General features: G+C 48.0%; 1 protein-coding gene across 1 annotated transcript in view; it reads right to left on the bottom strand.

Moving 5' to 3' along the window:
• The window catches only part of LOC139578082 (protogenin B-like), a 41,276-nt gene that overhangs the window by 15,400 nt on the left and 5,501 nt on the right, over positions 1-20,375 (bottom strand). The window contains exons 3-11 of the mRNA XM_071405267.1: positions 16,768-16,912; positions 16,155-16,291; positions 15,812-15,992; positions 15,385-15,500; positions 12,975-13,134; positions 12,069-12,316; positions 3,347-3,511; positions 2,751-3,056; positions 1,007-1,195 (exon numbers count right to left, since the gene is read on the bottom strand). Of these exons, the coding sequence (XP_071261368.1) occupies positions 1,007-1,195; positions 2,751-3,056; positions 3,347-3,511; positions 12,069-12,316; positions 12,975-13,134; positions 15,385-15,500; positions 15,812-15,992; positions 16,155-16,291; positions 16,768-16,912 (1,647 nt within the window). The remainder of the gene's footprint in view (positions 1-1,006; positions 1,196-2,750; positions 3,057-3,346; positions 3,512-12,068; positions 12,317-12,974; positions 13,135-15,384; positions 15,501-15,811; positions 15,993-16,154; positions 16,292-16,767; positions 16,913-20,375) is intronic.

A 20,375-nucleotide genomic window follows, 5' to 3' on the forward strand; every position in this document is an offset into this window, starting at 1 on the left:
CTACCCACCTCTACCCAGCGCTACCTCTACCCACCTCTACCTCTACCCACCTCTACCTCTACCCACCTCTACCGCTACCCACCGCTACCCACCGCTACCCACCTCTACCCACCTCTACCCACCGCTACCCAACTCTACCTCTACCCACCTCTACCCACCGCTACCCACCTCTACCTCTACCCACCTCTACCTCTACCCACCTAGACCCACCGCTACCTCTACCTCTACCCACCGCTACCCACCTCTACCTCTACCCACCGCTACCTCTACCCACCGCTACCTCTACCCACCTCTACCTCTACCCACCTCTACCTCTACCCACCTCTACCCACCGCTACCTCTACCCACCTCTACCTCCTACCCACCTCTACCTCTACCCACCTCTACCTCTACCCACCTCTACCTCTACCCACCTCTACCTCTACCCACCTCTACCTCCTACCCACCTCTACCCACCTCTACCTCTACCCACCTCTACCTCTACCCACCGCTACCTCTACCCACCTCTACCTCTACCCACCTCTACCTCCTACCCACCTCTACATCCTACCCACCTCTACCTCTACCCACCTCTACCTCTACCCACCGCTACCTCTACCTCTACCTCTACCCACCTCTACCCACCTCTACCTCTACCCACCGCTCTCTCTACCCACCGCTCTCTCTACCTCTACCCACCTCTACCCACCTCTACCTCTACCCACCTCTATCCACCTCTACCCACCTCTACCCACCTCTACCCACCTCTACCTCTACCCACCTCTATCCACCTCTACCCACCTCTACCTCTACCCACCTCTACCTCTACCCACCTCTACCTCCTACCCACCTCTACCTCCTACCCACCTCTACCTCCTACCCACCTCTACCTCCTACCCACCTCTACCTCCTACCCACCTCTACCTCCTACCCACCTCTACCTCCTACCCACCTCTACCTCCTACCCAATCTATACCTACAGTATCTATACCTACAGTATCTATACCTATATCTAATCATCACTTACCCAGACCACTGATGGTGTATTCTGTGTCCTCAGGCTGGAGCTGGATGGAGGGCTGTTCTGGTTGACCCTCCTCATGGTAACAGAGCCGGTAACCCTGGACGACCACGGGGCCTGGAGATGGCTGCCATCGAACCAAGATGGAGGTGCAGTTGAGAGGCTCCAGTTGCTGCAGCAGTGGGGCAGGTGGCACTGTGGGGACACAGGAAGGAGAACAGGTATGAAGAGGATGATGAAGGACACATACTGGCTGCGTCTCAAATAGGGCCCTGGTCAAAAGTAGTGCACTATATAGGGAATAGGGTGCCATTTAAGATGCACACTCTGTCTACAATGAAAGCCAACCAACAACCCCTACCACTACCACTACCCCACAACCCAGACATACACACTGCCACACCCACCCGCACACACTGACACACACTGACCCACCCACCCACCCACTGACCCACCCACCCACACACACACTGGCCCACCCGCCCACCCACCCACACACTGACCCACCCACACACACACACACACACACACTGACCCACCCACCCACACACTGATCAACCTACACACACTGACACACCCACACACACTGGCCCACCCACCCACACACACATCCACCTACACACATCCACCTACACACACACACACACACACACACACACACACACACACACACACACACACACACACACACACCCACATACACACACACACACACACACACACACACACACACACACCCACCCACCCACCCACCCACACTGAGACACCCACACACACTGACACACACTGACACACCCACCCACACTGACACACCCACACTCATATCAAATCAATATGAAATTGTATTGGTCACATACACATATTTAGCAGATGTTAATGCGGGTGTATAGAAATGCTTGTAGGAGCGACCCCCATCTATTCTCCCTGACTGACAGCCGTGTTCTGCACAGTTTGACTGCCCAAAGTCTACAGCAGGACCTTTCTGTCTGTTAGAACGGCTAAATCCTCCTTCCTGTTCAAATCCTGAAGAAGGCATTCCCTAAGAAACAATCAAATAGATATATTTTCAAGCACACTTCCGTTGTCCCACCCAAAAACAAATAAAAAACGACTACATATCTTTTAATCTTCATAATTGCTACGCTCACCCTGTGTTATTTATTTGGACAGTGAAGCTAAAACATTTAATTTGTCTCTATACTCCAGCATTTTGGATTTGAGATCAAATGTTTCATATGAGGCGACTACAGAACGGGGGGTATTTTCACACATATATCTGTTTTACCGTTTGGAAATTAAAGCACTTTTTTCCACCTTCCATTTAAAGGTGTCACTGGTTCGAATCCCCGAGCTGAGTAGGTTCAAGAGAAATCTGTTGATGCGCCCTTGAGCAAGGCACTTAACCCCTAATTGCTTCTGTAAATCACTCTGAAGAATAGCATCTGTTAAAATGCATTAGAAATTCATGTTCAATTGTGTCATTTTGGAGTCACTTAAAAAAAAAAAAGAATAGAATATGTTTCTGAAAACTTTTACATGCTGTGTGATGTTAGTTACCTTTGATGCTGGAGGTTTAGAGTGAGGGTTAGGATGTGATGTTAGTTACCTTTGATGCTTGAGGTTTAGGGTGAGGGTTAGGCTGTGATGTTAGTTACCTTTGATGCTGGTTTAGGGTGAGGGTTAGAATGTGATGTTACTTACCTTTGATGCTTGAGGTTTAGGGTGAGGGTTAGGCTGTGATGTTAGTTACCTTTGATGCTGGAGGTTTTGGGAGTGCGGTGGGAAGTCCAGGAGGAGGGTTCACACCACCCCACCCTGGTGGCTGCAGCGATCCGGAGCAGGTAGACGGTATCAGGCCGAAGGTCTCCCAGGAGGTACTGGGTGTCGTTCTCGACCAGCTCCACAGACAGAACCGTGGCGTCTGCAGCCGTGCGGTAGGACAGACGATAGGCCCAGATGTGACCACGGGACAGTTTGGTTGGTAGAGGCTGCCACAAAACCTGGATGTCTGTAGGGCTATGGCTGGTCAGCCTGAGCTCTGGGGTTCGCAGGGGCACTGGAGGGGACAGGAGGAGACGTTCAATCGTGTTTGAATGGATCAGTTTGAGACAAGGCGAGGCGCAGAATCTCTAACCTTAATCCCAATATTGAGCAGTTATTTGGGATGATTTGTAGATCAGTGAATCTGCACAGTCCGACTGCAATGTAGTCAAACTTAAAACACATACAAATGAAGTGATCAAGTGAGTTACAGAAAGGAGTAGTTGATAATCCCCGTTATCTGCTCAATTCCATTCCATTCTATTCATTGGCATGACAACAGTCTACTTGTATGACCTTACTCACCGTCCTCCAGAGTGTGTTGACAGACTCGGTCAGACATACGGCTAGCTCCCATCGGCATATAAGCCACCATGTAGAAAGAGTAGTTCCAAGATGGCTCCAGGTCATCTATAATGTAGCTGGTCGTGTCGTTGCCAATCACCGCCTGGTATTCCTCATTGTTTAATCCTGGAATGGATAGGGGAGAAAATGAAAAGGTTTTAATGTAACGTGTGACAAGGAAGATGCCTCAAATGTAAGGATCCCTTGAAAGGGAGATAAGGCAACTCAAGTGTTGAAATTAATGACAAATAGATTAATAAAATAGATATAAAAGACCAGAGAAGAGTATCTTCAAACCCTGTGGTATGTTAACAAGTTGGTTTTACTGTGGGTATACTAGTCTTTCTGCTAACAGTCTTCTTGCCCCTCAGATTTTCTGTAAACATTGAACTAATGCCGAGCAGAGTCACGTTCCCTGTGACGTCTTTCCTGCCCACAGGCCTCAAACAGTCCTAACCTGTGATATGTCTTAACCGGCCCACAGGCCTCAAACAGTCCTAACCTATGACATGTCTTTCCTGCCCACAGGCCTCAAACAGTCCTAACCTGTGATATGTCTTAACCGGCCCACAGGCCTCAAACAGTCCTAACCTGTGACATGTCTTTCCTGCCCACAGGCCTCAAACAGTCCTAACCTGTGACATGTCTTTCCTGCCCACAGGCCTCAAACAGTCCTAACCTGTGACATGTCTTTCCTGCCCACAGGCCTCAAACAGTCCTAACCTGTGATATGTCTTAACTGGCCCACAGGCCTCAAACAGTCCTAACCTGTGACATGTCTTTCCTGCCCACAGGTCTCAAACAGTCCTAACCTGTGACATGTCTTTCCTGCCCACAGGCCTCAAACAGTCCTAACCTGTGACATGTCTTAACCGGCCCACAGGCCTCAAACAGTCCTAACCTGTGACATGTCTTTCCTGCCCACAGGCCTCAAACAGTCCTAACCTGTGACATGTCTTAACCGGCCCACAGGCCTCAAACAGTCCTAACCTGTGACATGTCTTAACCGGCCCACAGAACTCAAACAGTCCTAACCTGTGACATGTCTTTCCTGCCCACAGGTCTCAAACAGTCCTAACCTGTGACATGTCTTAACCGGCCCACAGGCCTCAAACAGTCCTAACCTGTGACATGTCTTTCCTGCCCACAGCCCTCAAACAGTCCTAACCTGTGACATGTCTTAACCGGCCCACAGGCCTCAAACAGTCCTAACCTGTGACATGTCTTAACCGGCCCACAGGCCTCAAACAGTCCGAACCAAATGACAAGGAGTTAAAGAAAAAAATTGTTACCTTTGTCTGCATCTCCTTTTTAAAAAGTGTTTTTAGCAACTGTCAGCTATTATTGTTGTTTCAATGTCAGTTAACTGATGTTTCTAGATTATCTTCTCACATTACAAATGTTTGGTCTGTTTGGTCTAGACAAAGTCAAGTAGTAGATAGCATTAAGTCCTATTCCCTAAGTAATAAATCCTATTCCAGAAGTCCTAAATCGTATTCCCGAAGTCCTTTTCCCTAAGTAATACGTCCTATTCCCTAAATCGTATTCCCTAAATCCTATTCCCTAAGTAATACGTCCTATTCCCTAAATCCTATTCCCTAAATCCTATTCCCTGAATCCTATTCCCTAAATCCTATTCCTAAATCCTATTCCCTAAGTAATAAATCCTATTCCCTAAGTCCTAAATTCTATTCCCTAAGTCCTTTTCCCTAAATTCTAAATCCTATTCCCTAAATCCTATTCCCTAAATCCTATTCCCTAAGTAATAAGTCATATTCCCTAAACCCTATTCCCTAAGTAATAAGTCCTAAATCCTATTCCCTAAGTAATTAGTCCGAATCCCTAAATCCTATTCCCTAAATCCTAAATCATATTCCCTAAATCCAAAGTCATATTCCCTAAGTAATAAGTCATATTCCCTAAATCCTAAATCCTATTCCCTAAATCCCAGGAACCTATTCCCTAAGTAATAAATCCTATTCCCTGAGTAATAAGTCCTATTCCCTGAGTAATAAGTCCTATTCCCTGAGTAATACGTCCTATTCCCTAAGTAATAAGTCCTATCCCCTAAGTAATACGTCCTATTCCCAAAGTAATACGTCCTATTCCCTAAATCCTATTCCCTAAATCCTAGTCCCTAAATCCTACGTCCTATTCCCTAAGTCCTAAATCCTATTCCCTAAGTCCTAAGTCCTATTCCCTAAGTCCTACATCCTATTTAAATGTTTTTTTAACCTTTATTAAACTAGGCAAGTCAGTTAAGAAGAAATTCTTATTTACAATGACAGCTTACCCCGGCCAAACACTCCCCTAACCCGGACGATGCTGGGCCAATTGTATGCCATCCTATGGGACTCCCGATGACGGCAGGTTGTGATAGAGCCCGGGATCAAACGTCTGTAGTGACGCCTCTAGCACTCCGACACATTGATCATCAACACTTCAAACACACCTTGCAGCCCCAGGTTCCTCCTGCTACGCCTGTCTGAGAGTCGCTTTGCCATCAATCGGAATCCCCGGGTTTCCGTGGCTGGGGCAGTCGCAGGCCGCCTCCTTGCGGCCTTCGTCCCGCTAAGTGCAGACCAGGACGGCTCAGTGGGAGTGTTGAGAGGGGGCCTCAGCTCTCTCTCCTCTGCCCCGTGCGTCCTTCCTTTCCCATCCCACCTCGGCGGGAGGCGCCCACGTTCCCCGCATGGTTGGGTGTGGCTGCCGGCGGTTCCCGGGGTAGCGCTGGGGGTTGGGTTTATGCCGCGGAGCTCCGACCACCGAGCTGAACCGGATTGAGAAGGTGAGCCCGGGCGCCCGGCCACACTCCATTCACTTTGACTACGACCTCAGATCAGACGAGACAACCCGCTGAATTTAAGCATATTACTAAACGGAGGAAAATAAATTAACCAGGATTCCCAAAGAGGGAAGAGCCCAGTGCCGAATCTCCGTCCGTCCGGCGGGCGCGGGAAATGTGGCGTATAGAAAGCATTGTTAAGTACTATTGTCTAAGTCCTATTGCCTAAATCCTATTCCCTGAGTACTACATCCTATTCCTTAAGTCCTACGTCCTATTCCCTAAATCCTATTCCCTAAATCCTATTCCATAAATCCTAAATCCTATTCCCTACAGTAAATCCTAAGTCTGTTGTCTAAGTCCTATTCCCTAAATCCTATTCCCTAAGTCCTAAGTCCTATTTCAAGGCCATCCAAGCTTACGACACTTCAAAAACGGTGTCCTGTTCCTTTAAGAGCATGCAGCGAGAGGTTGAGAAGGTTGAGGGCGGACAATGGCAGGCCATGGCTTATTTTGGTGAGCTTGCCATTCTTCCTGATAAAACCTTGAACTCAGCATTGGCTACAACAGATGGCCTCCAAGGAAAGCTGGTCACACGTTAGACTACTAGAGCCGTAGAGGTTAGAGCACTGCCTGCCTGCCTCCATCACCTATTGAGGTGGACTGGACTCCCCTTTTCACTCCTTTCAATACCTTCATGGTGAAGTTCAAAAAGTTCAACCACCATTTTCAACATTTCTCAGTGACCAATCGTTGCCTGTAACATATTGGTACAACAAGAACAAATTTTATGAATGTCTGAAAAAAAGCGATGTCCACAACTCTGTAATGCTCCCCAGTGATTTCATTAGACGCATATCAAACCATATTTTAATTGTCTACAAAAATTTATGAGAGAGAGAGAGAGAGAGAGAGAGGAGTCATCTCTTTTTCGAGAGAGACCAGAGATTTGTGGCTTGTGGACATTACTTTTGTCATATCCTGTAAAATGGCATATTGCTAATTCCTCCCTCACCCTGTCTTTACTCCTCCCTCACCCTGTCTTTACCCCCCTCCCTCACCCTGTCTTTACTCCTCCCTCACCCTGTCTTTACCCCCCTCCCTCACCCTGTCTTTACTCCTCTCCCTCACCCGGTCTTTACTCCTCCATCACCCTGTCTTTACTCCACCATCACCCTGTCTTTACCTCTCCCTCACCCTGTCTTTACTCCTCCCTCACCCTGTCTTTAGTACTCCCTTACCCTGTCTTTACTCCTCCATCACCCTGTCTTTAGTACTCCCTCACCCTGTCTTTACTCCTCCATCACCCAGTCTTTACTCCTCCATCACCCTGTCTTTACTCCTCCCTCATCCTGTCTTTACTCCTCCATAACCCGGTCTTTACTCCTCCATCACCTTGTCTTTACTCCTCCCTCGCCCTGTCTTTACTCCTCCCTCACCCTGTCTTTACTCCTCCCTCACCCTGTCTTTACTCCTCCATCACCCTGTCTTTACTCCTCCATCACCCTGTCTTTACTCCTCCATCACCCTGTCTTTACTCCTCCATCACCCTGTCTTTAGTACTCCCTCACCCTGTCTTTACTCCTCCATCACCCTGTCTTTACTCCTCCATCACCCTGTCTTTACTCCTCCATCACCCTGTCTTTACTCCTCCATCACCCTGTCTTTAGTACTCCCTCACCCTGTCTTTACTCCTCCATCACCCTGTCTTTAGTACTCCCTCACCCTGTCTTTACTCCTCCCTCACCCTGTCTTTACTCCTCCCTCACCCTGTCTTTACTCCTCCCTCACCCTGTCTTTACCTCTCCCTCACCCTGTCTTTACTCCTCCCTCACCCTGTCTTTACCTCTCCCTCACCCTGTCTTTACTCCTCCATCACCCTGTCTTTACTCCTCCCTCACCCTGTCTTTACTCCTCCATCACCCTGTCTTTACTCCTCCATCACCCTGTCTTTACCCTCACCCTGTCTTTACCCCCCTCCGTCACCCTGTCTTTACTCCTCCATCACCTTGTCTTTACTCCTCCCTCACCCTGTCTTTACCTCTCCCTCACCCTGTCTTTACTCCTCCATCACCCTGTCTTTACTCCTCCCTCACCCTGTCTTTACTCCACCATCACCCTGTCTTTACTCCACCATCACCCTGTCTTTACTCCACCATCACCATGTCTTTACCCCCCTCCATCACCCTGTCTTTACTCCTCCCTCACCCTGTCTTTACCCCCCTCCCTCACCCTGTCTTTACTCCTCTCCCTCACCCGGTATTTACTCCTCCATCACCCTGTCTTTACTCCACCATCACCCTGTCTTTACCTCTCCCTCACCCTGTCTTTACTCCTCCCTCACCCTGTCTTTACTCCTCCCTCACCCTGTCTTTACTCCTCCATCACCCTGTCTTTACTCCACCATCACCCTGTCTTTACCCCCCTCCATCACCCTGTCTTTACTCCTCCCTCACCCTGTCTTTACCCCCCTCCCTCACCCTGTCTTTACTCCTCTCCCTCACCCGGTATTTACTCCTCCATCACCCTGTCTTTACTCCTCCCTCACCCTGTCTTTACCCCCCTCCCTCACCCTGTCTTTACTCCTCCCTCACCCTGTCTTTACCCCCCTCCCTCACCCTGTCTTTACTCCTCTCCCTCACCCGGTCTTTACTCCTCCATCACCCTGTCTTTACTCCACCATCACCCTGTCTTTACCTCTCCCTCACCCTGTCTTTACTCCTCCCTCACCCTGTCTTTAGTACTCCCTTACCCTGTCTTTACTCCTCCATCACCCTGTCTTTAGTACTCCCTCACCCTGTCTTTACTCCTCCATCACCCAGTCTTTACTCCTCCATCACCCAGTCTTTACTCCTCCATCACCCTGTCTTTACTCCTCCCTCATCCTGTCTTTACTCCTCCATAACCCGGTCTTTACTCCTCCATCACCTTGTCTTTACTCCTCCCTCGCCCTGTCTTTACTCCTCCCTCACCCTGTCTTTACTCCTCCATCACCCTGTCTTTACTCCTCCATCACCCTGTCTTTACTCCTCCATCACCCTGTCTTTACTCCTCCATCACCCTGTCTTTACTCCTCGATCACCCTGTCTTTAGTATTCCCTCACCCTGTCTTTACTCCTCCATCACCCTGTCTTTACTCCTCCATCACCCTGTCTTTACTCCTCCATCACCCTGTCTTTACTCCTCCATCACCCTGTCTTTAGTACTCCCTCACCCTGTCTTTACTCCTCCATCACCCTGTCTTTAGTACTCCCTCACCCTGTCTTTACTCCTCCCTCACCCTGTCTTTACTCCTCCCTCACCCTGTCTTTACTCCTCCCTCACCCTGTCTTTACTCCTCCCTCACCCTGTCTTTACTCCTCCCTCACCCTGTCTTTACCTCTCCCTCACCCTGTCTTTACTCCTCCATCACCCTGTCTTTACTCCTCCCTCACCCTGTCTTTACTCCTCCATCACCCTGTCTTTACCCTCACCCTGTCTTTACCCCCCTCCGTCACCCTGTCTTTACTCCTCCATCACCTTGTCTTTACTCCTACCTCACCCTGTCTTTACCTCTCCCTCACCCTGTCTTTACTCCTCCATCACCCTGTCTTTACTCCTCCCTCACCCTGTCTTTACCCCCCTCCATCACCCTGTCTTTACTCCTCCCTCACCCTGTCTTTACCCCCCTCCCTCACCCTGTCTTTACTCCTCTCCCTCACCCGGTATTTACACCTCCATCACCCTGTCTTTACTCCACCATCACCCTGTCTTTACCTCTCCCTCACCCTGTCTTTACTCCTCCCTCACCCTGTCTTTAGTACTCCCTTACCCTGTCTTTACTCCTCCATCACCCTGTCTTTAGTACTCCCTCACCCTGTCTTTACTCCTCCATCACCCTGTCTTTACTCCTCCATCACCCTGTCTTTACTCCTCCCTCATCCTGTCTTTACTCCTCCATCACCTTGTCTTTACTCCTCCATCACTCTGTCTTTACTCCTCCCTCACCCTGTCTTTACTCCTCCCTCACCCTGTCTTTACTCCTCCATCACCCTGTCTTTACTCCTCCATCACCCTGTCTTTACTCCTCCATCACTCTGTCTTTACCCTGTCTTTACTCCTCCATCACCCTGTCTTTACTCCTCCATCACCCTGTCTTTACTCCTCCCTCACCCTGTCTTTACTCCTCCATCACCCTGTCTTTACTCCTCCATCACCCTGTCTTTACTCCTCCATCACCCTGTCTTTACTCCTCCATCACCCTGTCTTTACTCCTCCATCACCCTGTCTTTAGTACTCCCTCACCCTGTCTTTACTCCTCCCTCACCCTGTCTTTACTCCTCCCTCACCCTGTCTTTACTCCTCCCTCACCCTGTCTTTACTCCTCCCTCACCCTGTCTTTACCTCTCCCTCACCCTGTCTTTACTCCTCCATCACCCTGTCTTTACTCCTCCCTCACCCTGTCTTTACTCCTGCATCACCCTGTCTTTACTCCTCCATCACCCTGTCTTTATCCTCACCCTGTCTTTACCCCCCTCCGTCACCCTGTCTTTACTCCTCCATCACCTTGTCTTTACTCCTCCCTCACCCTGTCTTTACCTCTCCCTCACCCTGTCTTTACTCCTCCATCACCATGTCTTTACTCCTCCCTCACCCTGTCTTTACTCCTCCATCACCCTGTCTTTACTCCACCATCACCCTGTCTTTACCCCCCTCCATCACCCTGTCTTTACTCCTCCCTCATCCTGTCTTTACTCCTCCATCACCCTGTCTTTACTCCACCATCACCCTGTCTTTACCTCTCCCTCACCCTGTCTTTACTCCTCCCTCACCCTGTCTTTAGTACTCCCTTACCCTGTCTTTACTCCTCCATCACCCTGTCTTTACTCCTCCATCACCCTGTCTTTACTCCTCCATCACCCTGTCTTTACTCCACCATCACCCTGTCTTTACCTCTCCCTCACCCTGTCTTTACTCCACCATCACCCTGTCTTTACCTCTCCCTCACCCTGTCTTTACTCCTCCATCACCCTGTCTTTACCTCTCCCTCACCCTGTCATTACTCCTCCCTCACCCTGTCTTTACCCCCCTCCATCACCCTGTCTTTACCCCCCTCCATCACCCTGTCTTTACTCCTCCCTCATCCTGTCTTTACTCCTCCATCACCCTGTCTTTACTCCACCATCACCCTGTCTTTACCTCTCCCTCACCCTGTCTTTACTCCTCCCTCACCCTGTCTTTGGTACTCCCTTACCCTGTCTTTACTTCTCCATCACCCTGTCTTTAGTACTCCCTCACCCTGTCTTTACTCCTCCATCACCCTGTCTTTACTCCTCCATCACCCTGTCTTTACTCCTCCATCACCCTGTCTTTACTCCTCCCTCACCCTGTCTTTACTCCTCCATCACCCTGTCTTTACTCCTCCATCACCCTGTCTTTACTCCACCATCACCCTGTCTTTACCTCTCCCTCACCCTGTCTTTACTCCTCCCTCACCCTGTCTTTAGTACTCCCTTACCCTGTCTTTACTCCTCCATCACCCTGTCTTTACTCCTCCATCACCCTGTCTTTACTCCTCCATCACCCTGTCTTTACTCCACCATCACCCTGTCTTTACCTCTCCCTCACCCTGTCTTTACTCCACCATCACCCTGTCTTTACCTCTCCCTCACCCTGTCTTTACTCCTCCATCACCCTGTCTTTACCTCTCCCTCACCCTGTCATTACTCCTCCCTCACCCTGTCATTACTCCTCCATTACCCTTTCTTTACCTCTCCCTCACCCTGTCTTTACCTCTCCCTCACCCTGTCTTTAGTCCTACCTTCAGCCTTCATGTAGCGAACAGAGTATGCGATGACTTTGTCAGCGTTATAATCAGACATTATAAAGGCTCGTGCATGCTTATAACAATACATTTACCCTCAGCCTTCATGTAGTGTACAGAATAAGCGATGACTTTGTCAGCGTTGTAGATGGGTCTCTCCCAGGCCAGTAGGATGGCTGAGGAGGAGATGGTTTCGGCGTGGATGTTCCTGGGAACGCTGGGCCGGTCCTCAGACATCACCACGGTGAGGCGTGCCAGGGACAGAACACTGCCCTGGTCGTTCTCCGCCACACACTGGTAAATGGCATCGTCCTCCGTTGTGATCTGAGTGATCACCAATTTACTGTGGAGGGAAACAGAGTCATGAACTTCGGTACAGTCTTTATTAATGGTATGTGTACAATGCCATCAAGCTTAAATTAATACTTGTATTATTATTATTATTATTTTAAATGTATTACCAGGCTGGTCAATTAAGAACAAATGATTATTTACAATGATGGCCTGGCACGTCGCCATTTGAACTACATAAAAATGCATTGTTGGTAAGTAAGCATTTCACTGTAAGGTCTACACCTGTTGTATTCAACGCATTTGACAAATAACATTCGATTTGATGAGAACAGCTTCACTATTATTACAACAAACCATTCTTGGAGATCATTTGACTGACACATTGACATTTTATATAGTTTTCTTTATGTCAATCGTGTTATTGTGAAGTGAAAGACACATTTCCATATTGAGTGGACAATAAAAAAAAATGGTTTGTTCTAATTCAAAAACATTTTTTTAAAGCACTTGAACATCTGTGTTATCTTGTTGCAGGTGCGTGGAAATAATGTGATGATATCGTCAAAGAAAAGAGAAACGCTCCGATGAACACTATGTGGCCGACACGTTGAATAAACAAAGTGATATCCTATTCTTTGAATATCCCATTTTAAAATGTGAAGTGTTAATTTGAGCTTTAGTACTGCGTTGTTCAGGTGTGACTGTACCTGTTGTACATCTTGATCCTGCCGTTCAGGTGCACCTCCTCTCCGTTCTTCAGCCAGGTGATGCGTGGCGGGGGCACCCCCTGAGCCTGGCACATGAAGCGGGCAGTGCCAGCCCTGGGACGGGTCTGGCTCTCGGGTCTCTCCACCAGTGATGGGGGCTCTAGAGGCAGAACAAGGTGTGTATCCCCCTTTTACTATTTAATATAACTGTGCTATACACATCCAATCTATTTGTGCCGTATTATTGATAGGTTACGACACGTTACGAAAACTCTTAAGAATGGCACGAATATTCTTACATTTGTACTTTTTATTGGTGGATAGAGACAGGAAGCATTAGGAAGTGTAAACAGTGGGACCGGGGTTTGAACCCTCACTCACACAGACATACGCCAAAGGCTGTGGGGTGTTTCTCAAAATGCATACTACTGTGCTCCGAGTGCGCAAATTGGGAGTACGGGAGGGTCGGAAGTACGAGTCTAAATCAAAGTATGCGAAATGGAGCACGGGGGGCACTACTCGAACGCGTACTCCGTTTGTAGATATTTTGAAGCATCGATGCTTCAACGGAAAGTACGCAAAGAAATATGACGCAACCACGTAAAAATTAAGAACGTTTTCTTGCAATCAATGCATTATTTGAGCTGAAGCGAGAGAAAAATACACTCCGACTTCGAATGCAATTTTGCCTATTCACATCTCCTAGGTTGCCCGACTACAATATTTTTAATTTTATTTTGGCATGGTTACCTGCCTACAATACCCACTGTAGTGTGCGTAGGTCGTAGGTCAGTAGTAAATCAATAGATCTAACTGGCTAGCTACTACCATTAGCTAGCCAGATAGCCACAAAGAATTGTTAACTAGCTACCCACGAAGAATTTACATCTACCATGGATAACATTGGTTTTAGGTCATTTTTGCCTGTTATACTATCTGGTTAGCTACATTATTAAGATTCACATATAGCTAGCTGATAGTTATGAAGTAAAAAGTTTGCTTTGTGTATATCTTGCTTGGTCTCTACTGTTGCCATTGTCCTGTCTGGAGGAAGGGTCGGTGAATGGGGAGGTAATACAGTAGAGGGAGTGCTGCTAAGCGTGAGGTAATACAGTAGGGGGAGTGCTGCTCAGCGTGAGGTAATACAGTAGGGGGAGTGCTGCTCAGCGTGAGGTAATACAGTAGGGGGGAGTGCTGCTCAGCGTGAGGTAATACAGTAGAGGGAGTGCTGCTCAGCGTGAGGTAATACAGTAGAGGGAGTGCTGCTCAGCGTGAGGTAATACAGTAGAGGGAGCGGTGCTCAGCGTGAGGTAATACAGTAGGGGGAGTGCTGCTCAGCGTGAGGTAATACAGTAGGGGGAGTGCTGCTCAGCGTGAGGTAATACAGTAGGGGGGAGTGCTGCTCAGCGTGAGGTAATACAGTAGGGGGGAGTGCTGCTCGGCGTGAGGTAATACAGTAGAGGGAGTGCTGCTCAGCGTGAGGTAATACAGTAGAGGGAGTGCTGCTCAGCGTGAGGTAATACAGTAGGGGGAGTGCTGCTCAGCGTGAGGTAATACAGTAGGGGGAGTGCTGCTCAGCGTGAGGTAATACAGTAGGGGGAGTGCTGCTCAGCGTGAGGTAATACAGTAGGGGGAGTGCTGCTCAGCGTGAGGTAATACAGTATGGGGAGTGCTGCTCAGCGTGAGGTAATACAGTAGGGGGAGTGCTGCTCAGCGTGAGGTAATACAGTAGGGGGAGTGCTGCTCAGCGTGAGGTAATACAGTAGGGGGAGTGCTGCTCAGCGTGAGGTAATACAGTAGGGGGAGTGCTGCTCAGCGTGAGGTAATACAGTAGGGGGAGTGCTGCTCAGCGTGAGGTAATACAGTAGGGGGAGTGCTGCTCAGCGTGAGGTAATACAGTAGGGGGAGTGCTGCTCAGCGTGAGGTAATACAGTATGGGGAGTGCTGCTCAGCGTGAGGTAATACAGTAGGGGGAGTGCTGCTCAGCGTGAGGTAATACAGTAGGGGGAGTGCTGCTCAGCGTGAGGTAATACAGTAGGGGGAGTGCTGCTCAGCGTGAGGTAATACAGTAGGGGGAGTGCTGCTCAGCGTGAGGTAATACAGTAGGGGGAGTGCTGCTCAGCGTGAGGTAATACAGTAAGGGGGAGTGCTGCTCAGCGTGAGGTAATACAGTAGGGGGAGTGCTGCTCAAATGGAATGTTTCATGTGTTCTCCAAACTCTCGTCCTCACAAGAACGTACTCAAGAGAACGTCCTCAGAGAATACACTTGGAGCATGAGAGTGTGGAGCACGCTAGGTAGTATGCATATTGAGAAACCACTAAGTGGCTGTAACCACTAGACCGAAACCCAAAGCAATATTCTCCCATTTCAGCTGAAACACATTGTTGGATCAGTATATCGTAGTTTACCTAGCACGGTGAGGTTGGCAGCAGCGATGGTGTAGTTGCGTGTTCTTGGGGTGGTGGCTCTACAGAGGTAGACTCCACTGTGCTGAGGCTTCACATCACTGATCACCAGGTTTCCACTGTCAAACACAAATAAAACTTTTTTTAATTTTTTTAAAGCATTAAAACACAACACACTAAACAGTACTTTGAGACCACTGAAGCAAACGCCCACATTTTCCTTCAGGAAATACATTTTTCTATATATTTTTTTATAACAATAATAAAATCACATACAACACAAAGGAAGTAAAACAAATTAAAATGATGTCACTGATACATAAATGGCAAGCTGTAAAGGTGGGTCTTTAATCGTGATTTAAAAACCTCAATGGTGGCCGATGTTGCACAGAGCATTATGGGTACAGTGGTGCGTCATGCATCCTCTCACCTGCCCAGCACCCTGGCATTGAACACGTCGATGGGTTTACTGTCGGCCCGGCTCCAGGAGATGATGGGTCTGGGGTTGCCCGTAGCAACACACTCCAGGACCACGGTGTAGTGGAGGGAAGCCGTCATGTTTTGGGGGCCCGCTATGATCCGGGGCCTCTGACGCGGTTTAGGGCCAGAACCTACACAGAGACAAAAAAAAAAGTTTTAGTTGTGTAATTATTTTCACAGTAAAAACCCGTACAATTTAAAAGAAGGCATACTGTATGTGCATGTGAGGTAGAGAAGAAGGATGGGCTTATAAACAAGTCTACCCATAATCTTAATTGAAAGCACACACACACCTGGGTTGATGACGGAGAGCGTTGCCTCTCTACTCTTGACGCGGTTGCCGATGTTGGTGGCCACACAACGGTACTTCCCAGCATCCTCTAGTTGGACGTTTTGAATCTGGATAGCTCCGTTGGGCAGGACTGTGATTCTAGAGAGACAAATGGACAATGATGGCCAGGACGAGGGCCCAGAGTCACGAAACACTTCTTCAGAAGAAGAAGCTCATAAGATAGTTCGTAAGTGCAATTCCTCAACAATATCTTAAGATTGAATGATTTTCTTATAAACTTCTCAAATATCTTTTTAAGATGGTTGTTGCTAGGCAACTGTTTTCGCTAGCTATCTAGCGAGCAACGGCAATCATGTTAGCATATTTCTTACTGAGATTACTGTTCTGAAACATGTTCTTGGGTTTAAAATAATCACTACTGACCAGGGCCTGATAGAACAGTATAAACACAGTCCCCCAAAAATGATTACAATCTAGTCAAAGTAAAGGACAGACAGACAGATACAGTATGAGGTGGCTGAAGACAGTTGCTCTTTCTCGTTCCTCACATCTTCTCTCCTCGTCTCCTTCTCACAGAGGAATTGAGACAGAGCCAAGTTCCAGCAGCTACCTACCTGTCTGTCTCCAACGGTAGTGTGCTTTGGTCTAGCTCCCAGGTGATGGTGGCAGGAGGGTTAGAGGTCACCTGGCAGGTGAACCTGGCCACGGAACCCTCGGTCACTTCCAAAAGCACGGGCTGCACCACGAATGGTGAGATATCTGCAATGCGGTGAAAACACAATCAACAAAGGAAGCAGTGGTTTCTCAGTTTAATATTAACTCTGTAAAGTCACAGAACCACTGAGTTCTTCTATGCGGGGCAGCAGGTAGCCTAGTGGTTCGGGCATTGGGCCAGTAACCGTAAAGGTTGCTAGATTGAATCCCCCGAGCTGACAAGGTAAAAATATGTCGTTCTGCCCCTGAACAAGGCAGTTAACCCACTGTTCCTAGGCCGTCATTGTAAATAAGAATTTGTTCTTAACTGACTTGCCTAGTTAAATAAAGGTTAAATAAAATAAAACAAGAGTAGATACAAGAAGGTGCTAAAAATGTTTCTCTCAGGAGCTTGAAAATAGTTAGTGCTAAAGGGTTAGTGCTAAAGGGTTAGTGCTAAAGGGTTAGTGCTAAAGGGTTAGTGCTAAAGGGTTAGTGCTAAAGGGTTAGTGCTAAAGGGTTAGTGCTAAAGGGTTAGTGCTAAAGGGTTAGTGCTAAAGGGTTAGTGCTAAAGGGTTAGTGCTAAAGGGTTAGTGCTAAAGGGTTAGTGCTAAAGGGTTAGTGCTAAAGGGTTAGTGTTAAAGGGCTTTAGCTCTAAAGCAGGGGTTCTTAATCTTTTTCAGCCTGGGACCCAAATTAGATATTCTGTTTTCCTGGGACCCAAATGAGATATTCTGTTTTCCTGGGACCCAAATTAGATATTCTGTTTTCCTGGGGCCCAAATTAAATATTCTGTTTTCCTGGGGCCCAAATTAGATATTCTGTTTTCCTGGGACCCAAATGAGATATTCTGTTTTCCTGGGACCCAAATTAAATATTCTGTTTTCCTGGGGCCCAAATTAGATATTCTGTTTTCCTGGGACCCAAGTTTAGGAACATATGCAACTATATGTAAATATTAGTACATTTCATTGCCCTTATGCCTAAAACAAATGCAATATCGACAAAAACAAATAAACAATTAAATGAAATAGCCAAACAAATATCTATTCATGTTTATTTCCCCCCATTAAAAAGTCTGACATATCTGTCTAGGTTGGAACTGTTGCTGCTAAAATACAATAAATAATTTTCATTCTGAACTGGGACAAACTGATTGATCCAGGCTGTATCACATCCGGCCATGATTGGGAGACCAGAAAACACACACACACACAGTCCTAATGAGAGGTGTGTGGCTGGTTGAAGTTTTCAACAAGAACTTCTACAGTAAGATGTACAGTAGGCCTGATCATTTTTCATCTTCATCTGTACTGTTACTTAGGGTTGCACTATCAGTAGCCAGCTAGCTTGCATCGGCTAACGTTAGCTATTAGCTGTGTACAAGGCCAGGGGATTGTTTAAAAGAGAAACTCACATATACTACTATGAGATAGTACTCCCTTATTTCTGCTCATCGCCTTTTATAGTATATAGTCACAGGACCAGGTCAATACCATGTTAAAGACCCCAGTCACAGGACCAGGTCAATACCATGTTAAAGACCCCAGTCACAGGACCAGGTCAACACCATGTTAAAGACCCCAGTCACAGGACCAGGTCAATACCATGTTAAAGACCCCAGTCACAGGACCAGGTCAACACCATGTTAAAGACCCCAGTCACAGGACCAGGTCAATACCATGTTAAAGACCCCAGTCACAGGACCAGGTCAACACCATGTTAAAGACCCCAGTCACAGGACCAGGTCAATACCATGTTAAAGACCCCAGTCACAGGACCAGGTCAACACCATGTTAAAGACCCCAGTCACAGGACCAGGTCAATACCATGTTAAAGACCCCAGTCACAGGACCAGGTCAACACCATGTTAAAGACCCCAGTCACAGTACCAGGTCAATACCATGTTAAAGACCCCAGTCACAGGACCAGGTCAATACCATGTTAAAGACCCCAGTCACAGGACCAGGTCAATATTATGTTAAAGACCCCAGTCATAGGACCAGATCAATACCATGTTAAAGACCCCCCAGTCACAGGACCAGGTCAATACCATGTTAAAGACCCCAGTCACAGGACCAGGTCAATACCATGTTAAAGACCCCAGTCACAGGACCAGGTAAACACCATGTTAAAGACCCCAGTCACAGGACCAGGACAACACCATGTTAAAGACCCCCAGTCACAGGACCAGGTCAATACTATGTTAAAGACCCCAGTCATAGGACCAGGTCAACACCATGTTAAAGACCCCAGTCACAGGACCAGATCAATACCATGTTAAAGACCCCAGTCACAGGACCTGGTCAACACCATGTTAAAGACCCCAGTCACAGGACTAGGTCAACACCCGCCCGTTTAACCCGGAAGTCAGCTGCACCAACGTGTCGGAGGAAACACCTTTCAACTGACGACCAAAGTCAGCCTGCAGGCGCCCGATCCGCCACAAGGAGTCGCTAGAGAGCGATGAGCCAAGCACCCCCGGCCAAACCCTCCCCTAACCCGGACGACGCTGAGCCAATTGTGCACCGCCCTATGGGACTTACGGTCACGGCCGGTTGTGACAGCCTGGGATCGAATCAAGGTGCCTTAGACTGCTGCTCCACTGTTTAGTGAGCCCGCCAGGTCAGTGCCTTAGACGGCTGCTCCACTGTTTAGTGAGCCCGCCAGGTCAGTGCCTTAGACGGCTGCTCCACTGTTTAGTGAGCCCGCCAGGTCAGTGCCTTAGACGGCTGCTCCACTGTTTAGTGAGCCCGCCAGGTCAGTGCCTTAATCTGCTGCTCCACTCGGCTAAATATATTATTCAAAAAAAATATTGTCAACAGAAGAAACATCTAGAAATAAAACCATGGCATGTAGTGCTAGGTCCTCACCACCCAGCGCAAACTACCCTTGGCCTTGTGCAAACTACCCTTGGCCTTGTTAAGATGATCTAACGTCCATCTAGCCAATCACCACCCATTGATAAGAGTGGCCATTCTCTGTGTTGGGTGTTTCTGCCGGTGGTTGGGGTCAGCCATGTTGGCTGTGTGGCCAAAGCCAGAAAACCGCACTACTAATACGGTCATCCCAGCCCTGTCGTAAACAGCAGATCAATGGACAGGTCAGAATGCACAAAGATTCCCTTTAAAGAGATCAGGGTTCACCCCAGCCCCCCTGTCCATTCAATTTCAGCCCAAATTGTGGGAGACCCGGCGGGATCGAAGACTGTTACCGGTCTGGTCAGCTATTGTCTACCAAAAACTGGGACTTGCATATACTAATGTTTCATTTTACATTTTTACATTTTAGGCATTTAGCGAACACTCTTTTCCAGAGCGACTTACAGGAGCAATTAGTGTTAGATGCCTTGCTCAATGGCACATCGACAGATTTTTCACCTTGTCCTTTCGGTTACTGGTCCAACGCTCTTAACTGCTAGGCTCCCTGCCATCTTACTTCATGTTTTTTGTTCATTTTTGAAAATATGATACAATGTAGTGTGATGTCATAGAGGATGTAGTGTGATATCATAGAGCATGTTGCAGAC

Source organism: Salvelinus alpinus, chromosome 6 (assembly GCF_045679555.1).
Source record: "Salvelinus alpinus chromosome 6, SLU_Salpinus.1, whole genome shotgun sequence".
Taxonomy (NCBI): Eukaryota; Metazoa; Chordata; class Actinopteri; order Salmoniformes; family Salmonidae; genus Salvelinus; species Salvelinus alpinus.